The sequence below is a fragment of the Tinamus guttatus genome, unplaced genomic scaffold (genome assembly GCF_059628265.1).
Source record: "Tinamus guttatus ecotype Peru unplaced genomic scaffold, ASM5962826v1 Tinamus_guttatus_pri_ptg000137l, whole genome shotgun sequence".
Taxonomy (NCBI): Eukaryota; Metazoa; Chordata; class Aves; order Tinamiformes; family Tinamidae; genus Tinamus; species Tinamus guttatus.
In genome coordinates, this window is record NW_028288671.1 from 20,154 (window position 1) to 44,395 (window position 24,242).

The 24,242-nt window shown below is 41.1% G+C and overlaps 1 protein-coding gene across 1 annotated transcript in view; it reads right to left on the reverse strand.

The window, feature by feature from the left end:
* EFNA5 (ephrin A5) overlaps positions 1-24,242 on the reverse strand; it is a 228,055-nt gene that overhangs the window by 12,190 nt on the left and 191,623 nt on the right. The window contains exon 2 of the mRNA XM_088521865.1: positions 21,778-22,070. Within this exon, the coding sequence (XP_088377991.1) occupies positions 21,778-22,070 (293 nt within the window). The remainder of the gene's footprint in view (positions 1-21,777; positions 22,071-24,242) is intronic.

A 24,242-nucleotide genomic window follows, 5' to 3' on the forward strand; every position in this document is an offset into this window, starting at 1 on the left:
TTCCCGTGCGTCCTCATAGCCCCCGTACCACACGCTGCACACACGTGCTGCATGGTAATTCCCCCTACTATTTCCTAGCTCAAGCTTCTAGTACCAGTTTGCTTGGAATATTCTTGGCAGAATTATAAACTGGTGTCTATGATACAGGTCTACAGGGACAAGTCCATTTATTCCTCAATGTATTTTCGAGAACTGTGATTTCTCCCACTTAACCTTTCCATGAAAGTTTTCTTCTGTGCCCTGCTAACATGGCTAATCAGGGTCATTTTTTGGGTATGAACCCAGATCTCAGTTCATTGCGGAGATGCTCCCAGCAGCATCTTCTGTGTGTTGCATAAAATCCTGTAGGTGACGGCTGCTTCTAGACCACAAGCCCAGCCTAGAAGCATTGGTTGGTACTGGGAAGCCTATAGAGGATTATTTTTGAGCTTATCCTCTCCCTTCTAAGGAGGTTGATAGGCCACATACATACAGCTGGAGTATGTATGACGCTTCCAATCCACTCCAAAGGATTGCACTATAGCAATCACGCAGAAATACATCCAAAAAGGGAAAGCTGCAGCAATCAAATACACAGCGTGATGTGTGCTGTAAATCAGAAACTCATGTTTAGGCAATTCTTCCCCTCCCTTAGTCCTGCACGTTACACATGACCTCTCCGGGAAAAAAAATTTAGAGCTGAGATTTGCCTCTGGCCCTCTGAGGCGCAATGCTGCTACCATTAGTCCAACCCGATATCCAGGGAACCTCAGGGAACCTGCAAGACGTCGCTCCACTGAGCAGAGGTATTTTAGCATCCCATACCTTGCGTCAGCTACAAAGCTTTTGAAAGTTTTATTTTTAAGAACCCTCATCTGCTCCTTTCTTGGTAAAGAAATGAGTATGTGTGCGATCATTAAAAATACAGTTTGTCATTATGTTTGGCACAGGCAATATTTCTCCATCTGTGCAAGTCAAAATAAAAAATAGCCTATTAGTTGTTAGAAGAGCTGAGCCTTTCCCCTGTAGGTTTTTGTGCAATTTACTATACAACACAAATGTATGCAAATTAGCCAGGTAAATGCAGAATTAGTTATTAATATTCCCCTCACAATGTAGATTGAAAAAGTTACCAATCTGCATAAATGGTATGACTGAAAAAGACAGCTAGAATTTAATGAATCAATAAAACACTCCTTTGTGTGTATATACAGTGAGGACCGAATCTACGGACAACGAAAGAGTTTTTAACATTATTAATTAAAAAAAAAAAAAAGGACTCCCTGAAAGGATTTAGAGATGATCTTCTCCTTATAAGTGTTAAAAATCTAAAATTAAAAACAGATCAAACCTGGTCCTAAGGAAATCCCAACTGTCACCAGTCTGTGGGCTTAATTAGAGGGAAAAAAAAAAAAAAAAAAAAAAAGGTCTTCACATGTCTGTTTATGTCTGTTCTTTTATATCAATACACCAGAAAAAAAAAAAAAAAAAAAGTTGAGTTTTGCTGTGGTAGTATGAACATGATTACATTCTAGGAAATTTAAAATACTGACTGTTCATGACTTGCTCATTCTTCATAATGCTTCTGGAGTAAATTCTGACTAACCTTATTTGCACCTTTGCTGTTGCCCATTCTATATTTGACACCAGGACGAGAGCACGTATAAACTGACAGCACAAATTAAAGAGTGAGAATTCTCAAGTCATCAGGCAGAAAGAGAGCATCTCTGATAGAAAAGAACCTGATCTAGGACTATCAAATAACCCTTGAAAAGTAGGGAAAAATACTTCAAGTGAAAATATATATATATATATATGTATACACACAAATGCACTCTTTGCTTTACTCCTGCATCCTCAACTATACACCTACGAAGCGAAGGCAAAAGTAACCATGTCATATTCCTCCACTCATAATGGTGTGTGTACATACACACATGCACAGAACAGTATTCTGCAGCTTATGCAAAGTATAAATCACTGCACAAAGTGCCCAGCGACGGAGGAAAAGACCTGTTAAAATCATGTGCACAACAAATAGAATATGAAAAACTGCTTTTATTTCCTAACATACCTAATTTACACTTGCTTTGCCCTAGTGTAAAAACACGGGATTATTATGGCCTACATTGTAATTGACTAATTCTCAAGCCTGCTAAAAATAGCCTAGGAAATGTAAATGACTTGCCAGACACATGCGAGAACAAATGCTATTTTAGTGAGAGTTCTTGGAAGAAAGTAATATGCAGTTACTCTTTGTGCGTTAGCACTTCATGTTGACTCAACTGTCCCACTTCCACTGCTTGGCCAGGAAGATATAAATTCTCTTGCAGTTCCTAATCCATTGAACCTTATATTGTTGCAGCTTGGAGCAGGTCAGGAATGCCAGACAGCAACTTCATAGAAGCTGGAACTGACTTCGTTTATTTCGCGTTACGTATCACAGTATATAGCAATTCGCATAGCAACATCTCGGTAGAGCATCAGTAATTGGTTACAAGCATTAACCTGCTAACATATCATAGGTTGCTAAGCCATATCCAAGCGTCTAACCGTAAGATTTAAAAACAGTATCTCAGCCCTAGGAACTTCCTCAAGTACAGGAGGTACTTCCTTAAAAGTTGTTTACTGAAATTCAGTGATTCTGCACGTCAGCCTTTTCAGTTCAGGTTAAGGACGGTCAAAGGCACCCCCCTGTACAACGTCCCCCTACATTATATAGCTGGTTGAAGGCTGCACGGATTGAAATTAGGTTTCATACTGAAAGCCCTTTCAAATAAAATCAGACCCTCTGTGGTAAGAGACTTAAACCATGGATTTCCACTTTAATTAAGCCATTTGTTCAGTATTTCCTCTACTGGGGGACTTGGTGTGGCCTGTCTGTCTCAGGAAGGCCCATTACCTGCGCTAGAAGGTGATTTAAAGCAAGACTTCTCTGCCACCAGATTCCTGCTCGCCTGGCCAGGCTGCTGCACTGAGACTCCTCAGCATAGCACATGATCCGTCCTCCTAAGGGACCAGTGGACACAATGTCACCTCCATGTGGGGCAGCCTGTGTCCTTCAAACCTTCTGCAGAACATCACCACAGACGCTTCGGCTGCAGAAAACACCCCATTCTGAGCATTTCCCCCCAAACAAGCCCACCCATGTGACAACCTAGCTCAGCTGTGCTGCACAGAGGCATTTTTTTAAGTCATGCTCGGTTATGAGCTGGGGCAAAGCTGTCATCGGACTGCAGCCTGAGCTTCCCTGCGAATCTGTCTTGCCTCTGCAGTTCTGCTGCTTCTTAAAAAACAAACAAAGCTCAGATGGAAATAAATGAAAGTCATACACTACTCTGAATGGTCTTCTCGCTGCATGTAAGCTCCTGAGAAATGCAAGGAGGGAGGGATGAAGAAGGGCTCCCACATTGGCTCCCACGTGGAATATTCACGGGCCTCTCTCCTATAAACGCAAACTCTACTACATATCACAAAATAAGGGCTAACATCACTATGGTGGCACCATATAAATTACTGATGTCGCACTATTCTATCAAAGTAACATTTTTAACTAGAAAGAAGTAACAGCCACAGATCTCATTTCTGGTTTCAGTGACATTAACAGAAACAAATACAGTTATTGTACAACATTAAGACTGTATTAGGGTAAATTGCTAATAAAACAAGTTAATACTATCAAATAGAGTACTTAGGGAAAAATATATCCTCTTCATACTTTTCATAAGCACTTTTATACTTTGATTTTCCCTTGGTATCACTAGAAATAACATGTTTTTCTTCAAGCGGGCTATTTTACTAATTTCCATCTCTAAGAACTAGACATAAGTAAATCATTTGAAGAGACATTATAGTCTTGTTATTAATGACCTTCTCTTTTTGATCTTTAAAGCAACATGTTCACCCGCATGGAATTTGTGGGTGTTACTAAACCTCATATACTTTAATGGACTTCATTTTACCCATGTCTGGCTCTATCACTATTGACACTATAATTAAAACCAAGAGGAGGATTCCAATCTGTGCTATTTTCATGTGCTTAGCTACTTTCTTTGAAATAATTGGAAACATTTCTAGCTTCCTATGCTACACATGTAAATTCTGTCAGTTCCTAAAAATAATTAAAAAAAAATGTAAATGCTGTATTGTGTAGGGAGTGTGACAGGCAGCCAGACATGAAAAGTTGCTTCTACTGATTCACCCAAGCAAAGGAGCAAAACCTTGTATTTATGCCTCTCTCTCTTGAGGAAAAAGAAGTAAAGGTAGGAAGTGATCTGCAAGAAGCTGCCTTAAGAACAAGGAAAATTTAGGAAAAAAAAAGGCAGAAACAGGGGGGCACATGTGTTTGTTGCTAACATAGAGGCAAATGGTGAGCATAATGCAAGCCTCAATGTGTGTGAGCGTGCGCCCATGTCCCCAAGTATGCAAGCGCATTGCTTTGAGGGAATCCATTGCCCAATGGCTTTCAGAAAGGCCTTTCCCTTCAGGAGAGTCCACCAGCAACTCAGCACTGCTTTTACAAAAAACGCCTTTATGCACAGAGTTACCTTCTCTCCAAATAAATCCAAGCTGGGCAGAATGAAAATCAGATAAGGAATAGAAAGGCTGAAGTCTGTAAAACACACAGTAGTCCTCTGTAATTCAAGCTGTTTCTGACAAGTAAGGAAAGATTCTCGGGGCAGAAACCTTCTGTTTCATTACACTGACTATAATGGGGTCCCAGCCCATGACCAAGTACACTACGAATTAAATAACAGATGCCAGCACCATATTAATAACAGTACATCTTCATCAGGTGAATTCCCAGTTTGTTCAAGTCCTGGAGGGGGACCATTGAACCTTCAATCACTCTGCCATATGAGCCAGAATTTTTTCTTCCAGTCCTTAAAAGTATTTTCTTAACCCTTCAACTTGTCACCCTTCCCAAGAAGAATTCTGGAACCCATTAAGCTGACATCTTCCCTCTGAGATTTGTCTGGTGTACCTCAGGCCACAGCAGATTTCTTTAAGCTTCCCAGCTCCCTGCTTCTTTGTTTCACCCGTCTGGTTTGCGTGCAAGTGCTGCAGGTCACACATTCCTGGGAAGGCGGATGTGAACCAAAGCCAGTCTTGGTGAGCGTCACTCCATCACGGCAGCCACTTTAAGGAGAGCCGCGGCCTTGTCAGCAGCATGACACATCTCACCTAGCCCCGAAAAGACTGCAGGCTGTCCTAATGAGGAGTGTGGGAAAGCCTGAAACACCCACGGGAGCACTAACAATTCGTCGCAACTCTGCCACTAATTATTGCCTTCCACGCTGCTCGATTTTTTTAAATTAACGTAGAGCACAGGATGTTCATCTCTATTTCCAGTGATCACTCTCAGCTGAACTCAAAACCAGGTAGGCATGTGTGTATGGTATTCCCCAAGCGGGGCTCAAAGCCCCTGGTGGTTTGGAGAACATTTCTTAAAAGCATAAAATACCTCATTGGACTGCTGAGCCATATAGGTATCTCCTGATCTTCTCCACAAATGCAGGAGAAAAATCCAATGCTGTACCAATGCCTCCCTCTCTCAAAAACAGGCATGTTTTCCTGCTATTCTTGCAGAAAGACACTGTTTGACCCAGTCTTCTCAAGCACGCTCTCTGCAGCATGAGATGCAGACAGCATCTTCGGATGCTTCCTGACCCAAGCAAGCAAGCTGGCACTTCACCTGCTAAGCAGCCCAGGAAGCTCTCTAAGCCAGGCTGTGAGCAATTTTTAATGATGCCTCCCACAGGTATCTCCAAATATAAATATGGACAACAACATGGGATAACACAAATCCATTAATTTACACCTCCTTGCTGACACACACTTCACTTCAAAAAGATATGGACAAAATCACCACCAAATCAGCTCTTTTCAACCACACGGTATCCATCACTGCCACATGTAGATGTCTCCAATCTTCTCTGGCTAAAGACCCAAGGGCCGGCCACATTAAAGCAACCCTGCTAGCCAAGCATATGGTCCCACATGATTCTGGGATCGTGCAGATCTGCTTACAGATGAATCTCTGCTCCTGGCTCAAAAACCTCTCATTAACATCTGCACTTGATACAATTCTGGTAGCTTTTGAGTGCCAGCAGGCATCGGACACCTCCTTCCCCTCACACTCCTAAGAAGCTTCAGTGTTTCTGAACCAGGTTTCTCCAAAGAAGCCTGGATATACTCCCCAATTACCTTAAAGAAGACAGCCATGTGAAATCAATGTATTTTCTCCTTGAACTACTATGGCAAAACATATAGAACTCAAAAACAAAACAAAAAAAAACCACCACCACCAAATGTCACCCAAACAGAAACCCCCTCTGAAATCAAATCCCTTATTTGAAGGGGCCCGTTATCACTCCCTTTTCCACGACACTGAAGGCTCCTTCGAATTCTGTGGTTCCACTTAATTTCTGAAGTCTCTGAAAAGCCTTAAGGTGACCTTCAAGAGGTCACTGCATAATGTGTTCTTTAACCAAGCAAGAGTGTTTTTTGGTTCTCCCTTTGTGAAATACCCTGTGGAGACAGGAATATTTTTTTCTTGGCTCAAGCTGGATATGTTTTGGGGTTTTTTTTTTTTTGAAAGCCCACGAGGTGTGTAATCAAAGCTGGCACTGGAGCACCCTAATTATGAAACACAGCAAGGGACTTCTGCACACGCTTTGTGTGCTTCACATTGCCCATCCATAGAGTCCTCTCGCCGAGGGACTGGGGACGGTGCAAAAAGTTCAGGGAACAGAACCAAGAGTGGCAGCAAATCACTTTTAATTTCTGCCTTTAATACCAAGATCAAATAAAGAAAAATTGACCCTTTGTATGTAACATGTCATTCCATTTTTGTCTGAGCCCAAATCCTCAATTCCTCAGAAGGAGGATTGACCAGGGTAGGGGGGAAGAAGAGCTTAAGGTTTACATCTTTTTTTTTTTAGTATTATTTTTTTTAAAGATATTTCAAACAAACATGCACCTTGAAACTGAGTTATGGGAAAAGAGCAGGTCTAAAGTGCTATCGGTGCCAGCTGCTTTCTGCGGAGCCAAAGTGACCATTTTCAGATCTTTTCATTCCGTGGTGAAAAGATCATTACCGTGCTACTTCCAGGAAGTCAGTCCTCCTGCAAGCGAGCTCCTTTATTATGAATATGGAACAGATGGAACCAAATCTATCTGCTCTGTAGGAACAAAAACACTTACAACTTAGTGCTCTCTATTAAAGACTCTACTTAGCTCCTTTATACTTTAGCTCCTTTTCTGTGCACTGCTGTGAGGTTTTGACTTGATAGAAAAAGGCACTTCATAAAAGCAATAGTTCTTACTCTTAAAACAAAGCAGCCTAAGAACTACCAAAGATGAATGCAGAGTTTAACTCACATGGCTCCTTGGAGATATGCAAATATTCAATTATATTTTTTTCTTAAGCTAGAAAAAGGATTTCTTTTTTCGGAGGAGGAGGAGAAATAGCCATATGTTGCAAAGCCTGTGAATCAATGGCAGGGAAGCATGTAGCTGATAATATGCTACTCACTAATAAAGGCCGAATTTAACCATGTTATTGCAAGAAGGAATGTGGATTTCATTTGTACATATGTCAGTATGGATCAGGATGACACTCCAGCAAAGAAATTAAAAAAAAAAAAAAGTGGAGACAAAAACCACTCCAAAATTAGGTCTCCACTATGAACACACAGGTGATATAATGCATCAGGTTATTTCCAAACATTGCACCACGCAGGGCTTAGTTCGTGAAAATTTAACAAAAATTCACTCACTTTACAAAGTGCAAACATGCATGAGCTACAGCGAAAAACAAGAGCTGCACTTGCTGACTTGGCTCACTTGCTAAGCAGTTATCACAGCTCTTGCTACCAGACTAAGGGTGAGTGCTCATGCCCAGCCACAGGCAGATACTGTTTATATCAACTTTGTACAACAGCCCATATGACAGAAGTCAGTGGCTCCTCCACTCCCTAGTTAATATGTTAATGCACTTACCATCTGGCTGCCTTTTCACAAGTAATTGAAAATAAATAAATAAATAAAAGGATCTCCGTGGCAGGATGCTTGGGTTCAGACTAAACCAAGTCTCGGGGCAAACTCCCCCCGGCAGCGGGGACACAGCTCGCCTCAAGTCACATCCTTTGCTGGTGGATGGGAAGGGGCCCCGAAACAGATCATGAAGCAGATGTTTGATGCCAAAGCGGAGTCTAGGGATGCACAGGCTCCCGCAAATAAAACGATTCCCCTGTCTGTCCAACCATCTCAATTGCTTGCAGCGTGCAACGTGAACTCTCCAGCCAAGGGTCAGCGCGGCGCGCAGCACGGCACCCAGGCTGCGCCAAGGCCTGTGTAGCTCGAGACACGCGCGGTGTTTTCACTAGGCCTTTTGGTGTCGACCGCTGCCCCGGGCAGCTGCTCCAAGGTGGCACCGGCCTCAGGCACTGAGCACACAGCCCCTTTTGCCCGTCCCCACATCCCCAAGGCATTAGCTGCCCGAGACGGGCGCTCGCTCAGAGAGCTCTTTACAGCACCAGTTAAATGCAGCGCAAGATACTCCTCTGAAGGCACTTTGCTGTGACGCCAACACTACCGTCACTCTCTCATGCATTTCTAAGCTACCGACTGCACTTCATGTTAAAAGGAGAGAACAGCTAACAATACTATATTAACTTAGCCCTTGCTCACAGGAGAGTTCAAGTTGACGAGAGTATTGTATTTGCACTTAAAAAAAGAAACAACTAGTAAAACACAAACAAGCGATTCAAAACCACCTCCTGACAGGCTTTGGAGATGTTTGCAACCCACAACAGAGATCCCCTTTGCAGAAGGACTCGGTGCTTCACTTGCAAAGTGCTGCAGAAGGCTGGCCAGTTATTTGGGTAGCTAAGTGACAGCAAAGCGCTTTGGAAATTATGGCTTTAATTGGGAATGTTAAGCACTTCTGACATACGGCATGTGAGAGACAATCTTTTAATTTTATCTCTTTTGGACAGGGACTAAGGAAGAATAGGCTCAAAGCAGCAGATTCCAATTTAGGCACAGCATAATTTCATTCGCATCTACTCTGCTTTTAGGTTTGGGGGGTTATTTTTTCCCCTCAGTTTTGAGAACTTACATATTCAGGCACATTTCAGATCAGCCCCCTAAAGCCTAAACAAAGATTCAATCCAAATGCAAATATCCTCAAATCAAACTCATTTTCATTGGTGCTTAAGCCAAAAAAAGAACACAATAATCTGTGTGCACAGTCATAAGAATTTTTTTTTCCAGTATCATATTTAAGGGCATTTCTTTAAGAGACGGTTAAAGAACTTTGTCAAAGTCGCAAAGACTCAAGTTTACCCTTTCTCACTGTCAGCTATCAAGTTTGGCCCTCTATTTTGACAAACATAATCCAGAAAAAAAATTGAAATTAAAAATCAAAAATTAAAATTTTTAGTGCTCAACATGCATACACAGTCTCTATTTACTCTTCAAATCTGAAACAGAATCTTGAGAATATCTGTGCCTATAAACACATAAATAAAAAAAATCCTGTTCCTTTATGAAATAGCATGGAAAAAAAATACTGCTTTTTTTTTCTATCATTCTTTTCCCCTCAGAGAACATTATTAAGTCGTATAAGGATCCTCTCCCCTCAGCCTAAGGTATAGTTGCTGAGGAGCTAAAGCACTTCACAGGACTTTCTGTGGCCGTTTCATACGTGCATGGCTTGCTTGGCTGTATGTGCTTCTAATTTCACCTCTTTATATAGAGGTGTGAGGCAGATTTGCATGCATATTTTACCATATGCTGTTCACAAGCACTTGGCATCCAGAAACGCCATGCACCCTTGTGAGAATCCAGCTGTACGCGTGCAAGCACCAAAAGCACCATTTCACCTTTCAAAAGCAACAATCTTCCTCATCCTTATAATCTAAGTTTGGAAAATTTTCTCCTCCTTTTCTCCTGGTCACTTAAGTCTGGCATCACATTCCCCACAGATTTATTTCTGACATAAGCCTATTTTTTCACTCAACATATTCTTTAGCTTACTAAAATGAAAAAGTCCTGGGCAGAAATATCTGTTTCAAGAGAGACTTAAGAAATATCTGCTTTGGGCACTAGTTTCTAAGGGCTTTTCCCAAGACAACTCTAATGTAGAGGTCTTAGACCTGTGTAAAACCTAGAAGAGAAGCTGTGCACCTCTGGCACAGTCCATACCTATTTCCCGGGAAGCAGGGGAGGGAACCAAGCACGGTGGGGAGGAAAACGTTAGAGGCCCCGTGTCCACAGCTCGGCTCCACATAGCATCCCAGCCGCCCGGGTCTAAAGCAGGGTGGAATTGATCCTGAAGCTCAATCTCCACTGGGCAGGCATCCGCGGTGCTTCGTAACGAGGAGCAGAGAGACCCTCGGGCTGCTCAGCCCATGGAGGAGAAGTGTCATCTAATGAGAGCATAATGTGATGCCCAGGAGCTAATTCTTGGGCATTTTATAATACAAACGTTTTATTGTTCAGTGCAGTTAAAATTACGGTGATTTTTAGCTGGACAAAATTAGTGTTTTTTTTTGTTTTGTTTGATTTTGTTTTAAATCACGACAACTAAACCCTTTAACACCCAAATATTTTTTTAAATTAAAAACGTAACCAACACTTAACATTTTTATATTACCTCTATACATGCCCATACAAACCCATACAATCCATATGCACACTGTTGCTAAACAGTTCCTTGAGAAATACAGGGAAAAACGGTCAATGAGTAAAGCAGCAAACATCTCTGCAAATTGTTTTTTTTTAGAAGAACATAACTTCGAACCCCACACTCTGCCTCAGAAAAAATAATTTAATAACAGCTTCTTTGCTGTGAATTTTATGCGTGACTACTAAGCCACAGATCTCATCAAGTTCTTAGACCTCTCTGTTACTGAATTCAGCAACTGCCCGGTCCTAAGAGAGATGGAGGGGGTTGCTCAACTCCTTGTCACTTGAGTCCCCAAACCCCTCTGAAACAGAATTCTCCCCGCTGAAATCTTTTAAGTTTTATGCTCAACAGAAGCCCTCTCTATTGCAGTTTGACTATTAGACATAGTCAGTCTCTCGCTGGAATAACACTACCTCTTACTGATTTTATCATGCCCTTTTCTTGGGAGATATTTCACTGAAAATAATTGGAATTAATGATGCTTCAGAAGAGTCTCTACATGGGAAAAAATAATAGGAAGAAATGTTATGTTTGAGACTATAACTTTCTTTTCACAGGGTCCTCAGACACCCAATGGGAACTATCAGAGCCACTGATCAATTAATTTTCTAATCTCTTTATAATGAGCTTCCTTCTCCTTCAACTCTTGTCTCCTCTGTAGCAAACAGCTGATTTTTCATGTGTGCGTGGATTTTCTTCACTTTCTACCACCTTCAAACACAAAAGTGAAGAAAAAAAAAAAAAAGGGAGTTAGTCAAAACTGAATAAAATAGAGCATGCCTGTTAATTTGTTGGAACATGATGAGCTCCATAAGCAGTATGCTAGGAAATTGATTTTGCCTGTACAGAAGACGTGCAGGTGTGAAGGTCATATTGACAGCCTGCCCTGTACTGCTCCTCAACCCCGCAATATTCATTTTGACATCTTTCTTATCATGCCAGGCAGGTCCTCGCAGGCTGCATGAAGCTCATGAACAGTTCCTACACTATTCCACAGAACTACTTGCACATGCAGGGACTATTTAGTGGTCACTTCAGCTATTTTTTTTTTCCTGGAGATCTAAGTAGTGCACAAAAAAACATCTTGAGAAGAAAAAGGCATGATGTGGGTGAAGGAGGAAGCCATGAAGGATGAGGACAAAATGACCCCAAATGTGCTAAAACAGCAGCTAGACAGATGCCCCACTGCTGTTACTGGAAATGTGGACTTGCCAAAAAATGAAGAAATGTGGGTCCAGTTTGATTATTTAACCTCAGGCTGCTTTCCTGATTAACCTATTTCTGCTCTTAAGATGAACTACAGCATCTTGTGCCTCCACTGTACAATTTTATCAAAAGGGTGACAAATCACGCCAGCAGCGACGGCCCAGACTGAAGGGGAGCATATAGTAAAATACAGTTTTCCATATGGTTTTCAAATGAATTGCTGAAGCCGTTTATCTAAATGCTCATAATAACTATGTTCTTCTCTGTGGCCATTTGGAGGGGGAAAAAAAATGTCTTCCAGAAAGTGCTTGGGCAGACAATCCGCTTGTTAATAAAACCTGGAGAAACATTTGCGATTAATATAAATTATTGATTCCACTTTTAACGCCTACACAGGACAGTGAGTGATCTACAGAGTCGCGCACGAGCTCCCACGGGGGCTGGGAACCCAGCACCCTTGCCGTGGCTGCATTGAGGAGCAGGGGATCCGGCTCTGTCTGCAGCTCCTACCCACGCTCCTCACCCCGCTTCAGCGGCAGGAGAGCGGCCAGCACCACAGGGATGTTCATACTCAGCCTTCTTCAAGAAGAAAAAAAAGGGTTGCATTCTTTTACAGTCGCCTGGGTGCCAAACCATGCAAAAAATGTTTTTTTTTTTTATTTTTCAGCCCAAAATCAAGCTCCCATCTTCAAAATATCTCCATCTAGAGCTCTTAAAACATAAATCTGAGCCATTCCTATGTATTTTTCCCCGAATATATTTTGAACGCCCCTATGTCTGAATTGTCAGGGCTCTTTTAATTGATTAATATACTGTCATTCTGATTATCCTTCAAATAATTAAAATCATTTCACCCCCAGAAGATCAGCAACAGCAATGTTATTCCCCATATCCATCATCAGGAGCTTGGTTACTTTTGTGCATAGAGGTTTGGCATGAGTGAGATTCTGATACACCTTCAAGCCATTCTTAATTCCCCAAAGCAGTGCTGTATCTAGCTGGCTATACCACCTGATACTTTGAATTTTAAATATCCACAATGCAAAAAGAAAGCCAGAGAGATTTTAGATGGGGTAAAAATCTCATTTGGACAAAAGGTGGATTTGAGGATGACCTACCATCTTTTCCTGAGGGAAGTGGTTTGGAAACCTGGAGAGATTTTTCTGTGATTTTTTTTTTTTTTTTTTTTTTTTTTTTTTACAATTAAGCTCTTTTATGCATTTCTAAATACTCTGACTGGACAATTTTTGCATGGTTTATATTGGCTTGTGAAGAATCTTGAGAGATAACAGTATTAACTGCATATGGCCATTTCAAGCCCAGAGTCTTGGCCGTCTTGTCTGAAAATTTCACATTTTTAGGGGAGAAAAAAAATCACTTGAGAACTCTATAATATTCTCCTCTTTACAGCATCTTGCATTATTGGTAGCTTAGAAACAAGTCTGCTTATTTTAAATGTAAGCATTTATGAAAATATGGAGTTCGGTGTTTGATATTGACTTGTGAAAGAGAAAGGCCATCACGCAGTTGGTCATCACAGTCCTAACGTTGAAGATTTAATTCACTGAGATGTAGTTTTGATCTGCAGGCTGCAGACATGCATACATCTCATTCAGATGGTGACATGCGGATGGTATCAGCAGAGAAAGCACTGCCAGGGAGACTAATGTGCTGATGATGTGGAGGCAATGAAGTACAACACTGTTATTCCAAATGTCACTGGTAAGTTATTTCCATTTCTGCTAGCATCTGCTCCATGTTACAAAACGAATACTTCCAATACAGCAACTCATTAAACAGGTTTCAGTTTGCTCAGAAATCAAATTACAATAACGTTACAGAGTTATAAGTCCTCAGATAATTATTAATAATACTCTCCACTTCCGTGAGTCCTTTCATCCGGGGAATCTACGTGCTTCACCTTATTCATCTCATAACATTTGATGAAGAACTAGTGCAAAAGAGCCTCATCCACCACTGAAGGGCAGCCATCTCTGAGATGGGAAGCAGTAGCTGTTGAACATCAGATCTGATTCAAAGCAGGCAATGATGAATGGTCCATCTGTACAAGGGATCTGAAGGGCTGTGCTGAGTTCATTCAATTGCATTTTCAGAGTACACTGGAATTTGCATGCTAACTTCTAAGAAGGTCACGACTGGATTTTTACAAATAAAAATGAAAATGTTAAAAACAACAGCAACCCATAGCCAGCAGTCTGGAATGCTCAGTTACCATCCCCTCTAAGGCAAGTATGTGCTTATGGACTTAGTAAGCTCTGTGGTGGTCTTTTATCCAAACTGCAACCAATCTACCTTCTTCTTAACTTCTGCAATTTGGTAGAATCTCACAAAAACATTCAACATATACTTTATACCCCTGCAAAATGAACTGGTTTTCTTCTAGCACATTAGATGAGAAGGAAAAAGAACAGAGGACAAAAACCTGCCCCTCACACTTCCTCTCTTTGGTGCTCCCTCATTCTTCTAGCCCCCAACGCCGGCAGAAAACAACCCAAGAGAGTGGTCTTCCTACAAGGGGTAAGGCCTTATACTACATGCCAATGAAAGTGCTTTCCAAGTTACAAATGTGTAGCATATGGTCCCCTCTTCTATATTTCTGCTGTTATCAGGATCTTAATGGCACTGAAACTTTTGAAGAACACGAATCCAAACCATCCTCTTCCAGCTTGTTATCTGAAAGACATTCTCTTTGAAAAGCTTCAGCAATAGGGACCAGCACTTCTGTGGGTTCACACTTCATTTTCTTATGTGGATTTCTCCCAAGTCCCAAATTATTCAATGGCTTTTAACATTCCCTTTGAGGATTTTAAACACGCCTGCTTTCTTTTAAGGAGGACCAGCACTTAATTCTTCTGATGCTTTCTAATAGAAACCACTCCTTTAATGTATACACGAGGCTAACCATGAATTCCCTTCTAAAGGTCACCTTCCTTGTCTGTCTAATGTTATCACACAAAAATATTTTTTTAAGTATACATTTATCAAACCCTTTCAATTGCTTTGATTTCATTCTAAACATCTCAGGTGATTCAGGTAAAGCAGCTATCAAAGCAGGACTCATATGAGAGCGGCATGTCTGAGCCATGCTGCCAAAAGCAGCATCAATGTTTAGGCTGACCAGAGCTTGACTGAAAGGTTAATGGGGGACCTGCTAATAAACGATGGTCCCCCAAAGAAAAGCACAATTAACATGTTAAAAAAGCCTGCAATTCCCTCGGCATCCCTTAATAAATGTTCTTTAGTTAACCTTCATTTTTTAGCTCTTGGTGCAAGCCAAGGTACCTGGAGAGAGTTCCAGAAGGCATCTTCTGACCCCTTCGTCTCCTAAAAGAAATGAGGGAAACACAAACATCAGCCATATTCTGCTTTAACCAAGACCTGTGGAATTGAAGACAGGCTGCCTTTTTTTTTTTTTTTCCACTCACCTAAAGATAAATCCAGCCTTTCCAAGCGAAATATCTGCTACTTAAGTTAACCATTCCCACTGGTAGAAATGAATTTTAATAAAAGCTTAGCCTGCAGAGTAATGACAGTGACTCAGCTGTCCCCAATATAAGCTTAATATGTCATGGCACACACTTGCTATCAATCTTCTCTCTGCATTCCTCCAGTGCTCGCACTTTCTAAAGCTAAAGGCCAAATTTGCCCCAAGCTAAACATTAGATTCTGAATCTCAGGACTGACAGGATCAAGAGGGAAAAAAAAAAAAGATCCCCAATTATGCCTCTCACACCTCTTTTTTTTTTTTTTTTTTTTTTGATACAATTAGGGGCTTTGTTGAAGTTACTCTCCTACAGCTGTGAATTGTGGTCAGTTGGGAAAGAATAATCCATTTTCATGTATGGATAGTCTAGTTTTGTCCTGCAGAAGAAGTAGTCAGGGGATGGATAGAAAGGTCGCAAGACACTGCGAGACAAGTAGCAGCAGCGTGACAAGTGTCGCAAGACACTGCGAGACAAGTAGCAGCAGTGGTCAGTGAATGTTCGGCTTCCCTAACAAAGAGATATACCAGGTGTACAAGAGGCGTTTACAAGAGATGATATTTTCTCATAAGGACAAACAGGACACAAATCCCCCAGAAACAGAGTATAACCATCAAAATGGAAATTCATTTCGCCCCCACAACTCTAAGGCCACTCTGAAGAAGAATCAGCATCAGCTCCATCAGTGAACATAAAGGAGCAACTTTTATTTTCATAAAAGCAACTTTGCACCAGACCAGCAATGTAAAGAAATATTCCTATGAGGAAAAAAAAGTTTGTCAGTGTGTTTCTTTTGAACTTCCAGATGGTATAAATTAATTTATGCCAATGTCAATTGTTTTGCTAAAAGATTTGACTTCACAAGAATAACAGCTTGCAGAAAAAAACATAGGTTCCAAGTGCTGAATGCAGGAGAATGTGTTTCAAGAATATTACTAGTTAATTATTACTGTGCTACTCATGCACTATAATGTTAATGACTATGATACTATCAGTACTTATACTAGTAACAGCTGACTTCCTCAAAGAAAAGTAACCAACCTAATCATCATGCACAAGAAGTAACCTAATCATCTACCCTAACATTTGGTTGACACTAATATCCTCCAAAATGCAACAGACTTGGCACTAGCTTCTTTACAGTATCTCCTTTTCCAGCAGAGGAAGTTCCTCACATGAATCAGACACAAATCTTGAGAAATTCTGCACCCATGCCCTCAGATAGCACCTCGTATCAGCAGACTTTAGTCAGGGGTAGGGACAGTTGTGCTGACAACACCGACTGGTTCTGAAAAGTGTTTCCTGGTCTATATGAGGACAAAACTTTATTTATTTATTTATTTTACTTGTCTCAATTCAATTATTTTTATCAAGTCAAGAGTTTTTATTGAAAGGCCAGCATGTAATGGGAGGGGTAATCATACTTGACTTTTCTGATAAGAAAGTTCATAGTCCTTCTGTTTTGTGTTCCTATTACATCAATCCAATTCTCTGACTGAACATGTGGAGATCCCTAAACTGAACAAGCCTTTCTCGATGAGTTGTGCCTTTTCGTGCAAAACACTGATAACTACTACTACTAAGCAGGTGCTTCAGCAATATTTTTTTGCTAATAAATGAAAAACCCTACTGCCACCACAAAGCAGTGCTGGCTTTGTGTCCTCCAGCTGACCAGGTATTGCTGCTCAGATCCTACCGCAAAGATTTCCAGTAAAAAAGAAGGGAACAGGAATAGGCAGCTTGACAATATGGGTGTTAAAGAGTGTTTACAGTGTTGGGACACAAAACAAGCAAACTCTCCCCAAAATATGATACCCTGAAATTGCAGGGGACAGAGAAACTATCGTAGAAGACACTAAAGGAAAAGTAATAGGGAAAACAGATGCTGAATTCCTAACCACTAGATTGCAAAATGTGGGAGAAGAGCAAATAGAGCTTAACTGGCATCAAAAACATTTCTGCCTCTTTTTGAGTCAGAGCTGTGACTGTCTCAAAAAGAGTCCAACTACAGACCTTATTAATAAGGTAATGATTAACTACTACATTAGTAGCTGAGGTTAAGAGAGAAAGAAACGGAGCCATTAAAAGTGTTCTTTTCTATTACTGCATTTTCCTTAAGATCTTTTGAGTCACAGGAGCCTCCAGAGGCTGCAAGGAGATAGTCTAGCCACGCAGGCAGCTGCTAGAGGAAAACGACAGCAGGATTCCCACAGTCCCACAACTTTCAGTCCCAGCCATGGGAGGATTTAATGAGAGACACAACTTGCTGCTTGAGATTCTGGAAATCACAAATTCCCTGCTAGAGAAGCAGCTCAGAACTGAACAGAATTAAATCTGAATAAAAGTCCTCAGGAGGGAAGAGTCAGAAATTTCAGAGAGGAAAGAAAAAAAAAAAAAAAAGGAATTAGTGCATAGAAACAAAGATAATGGGGAACAAAGATAAATTTTAAGGAAAAAAAAAAAAAAAAAACAAGGAAATAGGTAGCACCAGTTCCCCTGAAGATAAATTGTAAGGGGAAAAGGAATACAGGAGGGCAGGAAATTAAAAAGAACTGTATGTAAAACTAAGTACAATTTTACAAACTATAATTTTTAATCACAATTAAACATATATATATATATAAATTATTTAACACTGTAGCTAAATCCAAATTTTAAGAGCACATTGATGTGCTCAGGGACAACATGGTCACACCAAAAGCTTCCTGATTCAATGATCAGAAGCTTCATACAAGAAATGATGACAAGGGCACACCATCAGAGATGATAAAAAGAAACAGCATAAGCATCATAAGCATCTTGAAACAGAATCAAAAAGACAAAGACACGGGCTCAAACTGGAAACAAGCATTAATTAAAAAGGTCACACAAGCCAAGGGTAAAGCCATGAGATTTTTAAACTGAAAAAGGAATTCTTTTCTCTATAAGAAAAGAGAAAGAACCACTATGTTATAATTAGGTACGTTACATATAATGCCTGTTAGCCACTAGCAACCATCTTCAAGATCAGGAGCGCAGCCAGAGCACTGAGAAGCAGAGCAAACCTATCTGGTCTCTTTAGAAAAAGCGGAAAAACGTATATAGAAGTCAACAGTGAAATGATGAAACATTTAAATGATTAAACCAATCACCTGCGTACACTTTTAGGAGGAGACTGTTTATCATCCCTGTGCAGTATCTCATCTTAACCTACAAGCCCAAGTTTTTCCTTGCTTCCAAGAGATTAAAACCACAATTATGGCATGAAATATTTAAATTCTGCTTTCTTTTTTTCTATATTCCACTTGCTTCTGTTTCAGTAATAATATTATTTTGTCTGGGATTAGCTGAGAATCTGCTAGGAACTAAATAAAAATTGAATCTTCAGGTTATGATGATTTATTATTTGTTTTTCCTGCCTCCCAACTATAAGCCCTCCCTAATTAAAACCATCTTTTAAAAGTTATTTTCCATGCAAATATTTAATAACCTTTTCCTCTTAAAACTCTGTTAGTACCTGTTGATTTCATATCTGCAATGCTGAATTCGTTTCTTCGATGGAAATTTGATACTAGAAATTTTTTTTTCTTTATTTTCCTAAAATGAACACGCAAAGACAGGAGACCCAACTTCCCATGGGCAGTAAAGGAAGGACACAGAGAACGGGGGCAATTTTACAAACAAACTCCCTCAAAACAAGAGAAGCAGGGGGGGAAAGTAACATCCTTGAAAGGCAAAGCAAGGAGCTTTGCAAACTACTAATCTTTTCCCCAAACAACACCAAAGAGATGGTTATTTACGTTAAATACCTAACCAGACACGTGGTATTCCCATCTTTGCAGAGGTCTAGACTGAGCCACAAGATTTTGTGCCCTCTCTCAGGCCACCCCAGGCCGATGCCAGAGCCAGCCCATGTGCAGCGCAGGCAAAGGTTGCAGAAGTGCTGAGGCAATGAGGAAATGCTAGGCGGCCATTTCTCTGATATTCAGCCAGGAAAGGCCAAGGGAGCAGGCTCCGCAGCCGCACTAGAGCCGGCTCACAATCTTCATGAGGAAACAAGGCACTATGTTTCACCCTCTTGTTTCTTTGGCAAAAAGTAGGAGGAAAAACAGAGCAGGACGGACAACCCTTCCCCTGAGAAGCTCTGCATTTACTTGTTGCCAGAGCGTGCTGTGCCTCTCTGCAACGCCTGCATAACCCACCTTGCTCTCGGCCTCGGCAGAGCAAAAGATGAAGGGGAAGAAATATCTCAGCTATGGAAAAGGAACAAAAATGTTTTGTGCATCTAAAACATAACTGAGCATTTAATTTCAGTGAATATCAGGTCAATAAGCATCTAGCAAATGAACAGCTCTCTGCTTTTTTTTTTCCTTCTATTTTACCTTTCATTAAAAAAAAAATAATAATTCCATCTAAACTCAGTTGAACACCATAAAACCCTTCATATTTTAAAGAACTTTGGAACAATTATTTTGAAGGGAGCCCTTGACAGCTAAATGACTCTGTTAAATGAATGTTACAGAAGATACATTTAGTGAAATGTTTTTAGTGAAATATTGAATTTAACCACAAATGAGGAAAACCAGCCATAAGCTGTCTAGAGCCCCCACTCTTTCTTTACTTCCTTGTTTGCTTTTCACATTTATTAAAGGTTTCTCTTTTTTTTTTTTTAATGTAGAAAAGCAGTAAGGAAATTTTGATGCCTGCAGCTACTGGTGCCATGCCTGGGCTGCACTTTATTGCGGACCCAAGATGCTAAAGAGATTGTGCTGCATAGCCAAAGTACTGCTGCTTGTTACAGCCACAATGCTCAGGAACTGAACTCACCCAAAGCAAAACCCAGTGTCCCCAGGGAGTCTGGGACAACAGTTTGGAGAGAAGCAAAACTCCTGTTGAAGTTAAGGGGGAGCTTTGGAGAGCTAGGGCTAGGCAAATGCAGCACAGTGTTATTTATCCTGCAACACTCTCCACATCACTCAGATTTCTTATTTTCTGTGTGATCTGAAACAGCACTAGGGTTCTGTGCCATTTCTCATTAGCATAGTAAAAATAGGTCTGAAGTAATATTAGAGTTTAATTATTCTTTTTCTGATTATTGATATTACACTCCAGCACGAGAACAAGGCACTGTTCTTCTGATGCTGAAATGCCACTTTTTAGAGAACTTTATTTGCTGGAAGAAAAAGAAATGAATTGAAAACAATCCCCCAGGACTGTATTTCACTGTATATTTAGAGAGGGAAAAGAAAAATCTTAATGTTGAAGAAATGAGGCCAAAGGATCATATGTATTCAGCTTCTGCAGTGAAATGAAGTGGAATGACTGTTTCACAGTAGAAAGGCCAACTACAGGCACCAAGGCAATATTTCTTGGGATCTACCGCCTGTCTAAAGCTTTTAGCTCTCCAGTCTAACACTAAAAACACACACAAAGAAGATTTAGTTGGAACAATCAAAACATGTGGGGAAGTGGAGGATTCAGGTATGAAACAAACTAAGATCCTTGTTGGAGGATTAGCCTAACCAGACAACTGAAGCAGCAACAGCTACATAGCAGGTTTGCATGAACCAGATAGCTCAACCCGTTGGTTCTTAACCCCCTGATGCTTTTATTTCTTTAGCCCCAGGTGTTGCATGGCGCCTCCTCGAGATTTCCACCCCATTTGTGGTGCCCAGAGCAAGCCCGACGTGGAGCTCCTTGGAGAAGGGCTCCGAGCCAACTGTGTTCCCCATCATTTACCCAGGCTCATTCACACTAATTCACTTGGAATCTGCTCCCACTGCATTTCACGTCCCCCTACACTTACAGAAACAGCTGCTCTAAGGGGAGGGGGAGGAGAATGAGAAAAAAAAAGGTAAAAAAGAGCCCCATGGCTCAATGCCTATTTAGCCTCAGAAAGCATGACTTTAAATATTGTTGGACTACTGATATTAGCAGCTACAGTGCTTACAAATGGAACAGCCTTTGCTCTCTTCGCTCTGGATGACAAGTACTACAGTAACAAAAAAAATTTAATTTGAGCAAATAAATAACAAAATCCAGGAATTTCGCATCTAAAAGAAGCATTTTTTTTTCCTTGGACTTGGGGTGGACTTCCAACCATCCCTTCTTCCTCCTTCCCCCACTTCAGCCCATTGGAATAAACATAAGTGTGTGTTTTCCTTTAAGAGTCAGCCGTGGTTCAGTGAATAGGCTGACATGTTATTTCATGTGAGAAAAGAAGCTGTGCTTTTAATCTCATTTTCACTCTAGATTCCTCACTAATGTATCTGGGGATGGTTAAGCCTGCATTCGCTATAAGACATCTGCATCACACACAGTTTGGCCCCTCTGTGTTTCCACAGAGCATAGGTGAAAAAGTAGCTGTGTTGCTTGCACCTGCTATGCAAAAATGATAAATCTCTGTATACTCACAGATGTAGAAATATTCCCGGCCTGGCCTGAACTCAAATCCTAGTGAGAAGGGAGTGAAGAGCTGAAATTTTTCTGAGAACTTCAACGGTCCATTTGGGGAGTGTGGCTGGTTACACTCCCACCTCTTGAATCCTTTGGAGGTATGATCGCAGGAGCTGTACCCATCAAAGTTCACCATGTAAAGAACATAGCGTTCGGTCTTATCTTCTGGCACTGAATCTTCATAGTGAGGGCAGAACACATCCAGATAGTCGTTGATGCACACGTCGATGTGGTAGTCGCCGCTCTGGAATCTAAAATGAAAGGAAGAATTCAGAGAAAAAAAAAAAAAAAAACAGTTATTGGTTGGAAGTCAGGATAAGCGTCCTGTAGGATCATGTGTTCGTACAAGGGGCATCATTAATGGCATCATTCATTTCACTCCAGCCATATACCTTCACTCTTAAAAAACAACCCTCACAGCTCACCAGAGTCATCAGAGACAGCTCATGCAGGACTGTGGTCAAAGGGTCTTCTGGATATAGGTTTTGCCCTTTTGTCTTACAGGATGAATCTCTGGCCACAGGCTGTTTTTCCCTCTGACTTATTGAACAGGCAAAGGAAGAAAGTGTCTTCTTTATCCCTTTTATTTTTATTTATTTATTTATTTATTTTAATTGGAGAAAGAAGCAAGGAGAAGCAAGGAAGCCAAAACTCCATCAGCCTCCCCAAATCGGCGTCTCTCTGAACACCTACAAACGTGCAAAAGTAAATAAGCTGATGCCATCCTCTCCTCAGAATCGGGCAGCAACCACTCCTTTGCTGAAGCTGATCAGCCTGCAAGGACTTCTCCAGACTACAGCAGCACACATAGGTTTCCCCTCTCTGTTACGCATCGGGACACAGAGTTTATTTTGGGGGTGGCTGGCATGGGGGACACCCCACTTCCCCCCTTCCAAGCGTCACTTTCATGACTTCTCTACAGCTGGCATGGTATCCGCGAGGAACTGCAGGAAGGGATTCGCCGCCTCGGCAGGAGCCCACACTGTGATGGATTTAATGAGACCATAGAGCAGGTCTGTACGTGCAGCCAAGTCCCTGGGGCAGCAGGCGAAACCAGCCCTGACCTGCTCCACTTCTGACCGCCTGCACTCCTTGCAGCTTCCCTCCTCCACGGCTGCACTTGTCAAGTGGATCACAGAGCAATAACAAGACCCTGACTATAATACTTCATTTTAGCTGAGGGGCATATTTTAAACACCTGATGGGCTTGAAATCTGCTATCTGGATCTTTCTATCTAATTTCTGAGAAAAAGCAATGATCTGCCGGCCCTCCAAGGATAAATTCAGAGCAAATTGTACCTTTTCATATCCCTGCAATAATTTAGCTTCAATAAAATAGCTTTTTAAAGGGGGAAAAAAAACTGAACACGCATCAAAGCATGATATATCCGTATAATTTCAGACAGTGCACAGCCTCATGACTCCATTCTGCAACATGGAAAAGTCTTTCTAAACCACAGTCATTTCAGCAGAACTCACATTTATCTAAATCATTAGCCAGAGATATATTTTTGTACTCCAGTGCTTACAGAGCCTGTCACCTTAACAGCTACTGTCTTAAAACATTTGCAAAGCTGTATTGTTTTTAAATTGGTCTTTTTTTATCATATCAGTTAACAGCATGTCATTTCTTACAGGTAATGAAATGGGGCACCTTTTAAGTTCTGAAGAGGAAAGTCTAATTCTGGAAGTGATCTTTTTTTTTTCATACATTGTATTTTTAAGTAAGTAAAAATGACACACACACACTATATATATATATATATATATATATATATATATATAAAATACAGGTGATGGACAATGCAAAGTTTTCTGTGCTGTTGTTCTCAAGGCTCCCTCTGGTACAATGCTGTGCCTTCACAATAACACCCAGTCGCGGTTTTGTGACAGAAACTATCTGCTTTCAGAGCTACACTTAAACAACTGCAGACAGCCGGGATGAGACCACTCTCCTTAACTTTAGACTTTCACAATACAGATGCCCTTATGTGAACTGCTTCTCTGGGTTTCCTTTAAGGCAATGAAGAGAAATAGGCACTTCTAGAGCCTAATTTATCTGACCTGCTTAGGCCCAAGGTGCACTGGGAGGAGAGGAATCGTGCTCCAGGAGTGGCTATTTCTCTCCTTGAACTGAAAGGAGAATCTAGACAGAAATTTCACAGACATTCTGCACTGTAAATAGCTAAATTTGAAGGGATGACCTTTCCCTCCCTCTTCCCCTTTTCCCCACACTCCACAGGCATTTGCTGTAGCCAAGATGCATTTACATGTAGGGGTCTAAAAAGAGAGAAGGTGCATATTGCTACTCCGTAATCCCAGCAATCACCCACACACTCAACCCGGTGGGTTAAAAAGCAAGCATTTATTAGCTGGCCAGCAGCAGACCTCTTGCAGTTAGCCGGAGATCCACGCCGCTCTGG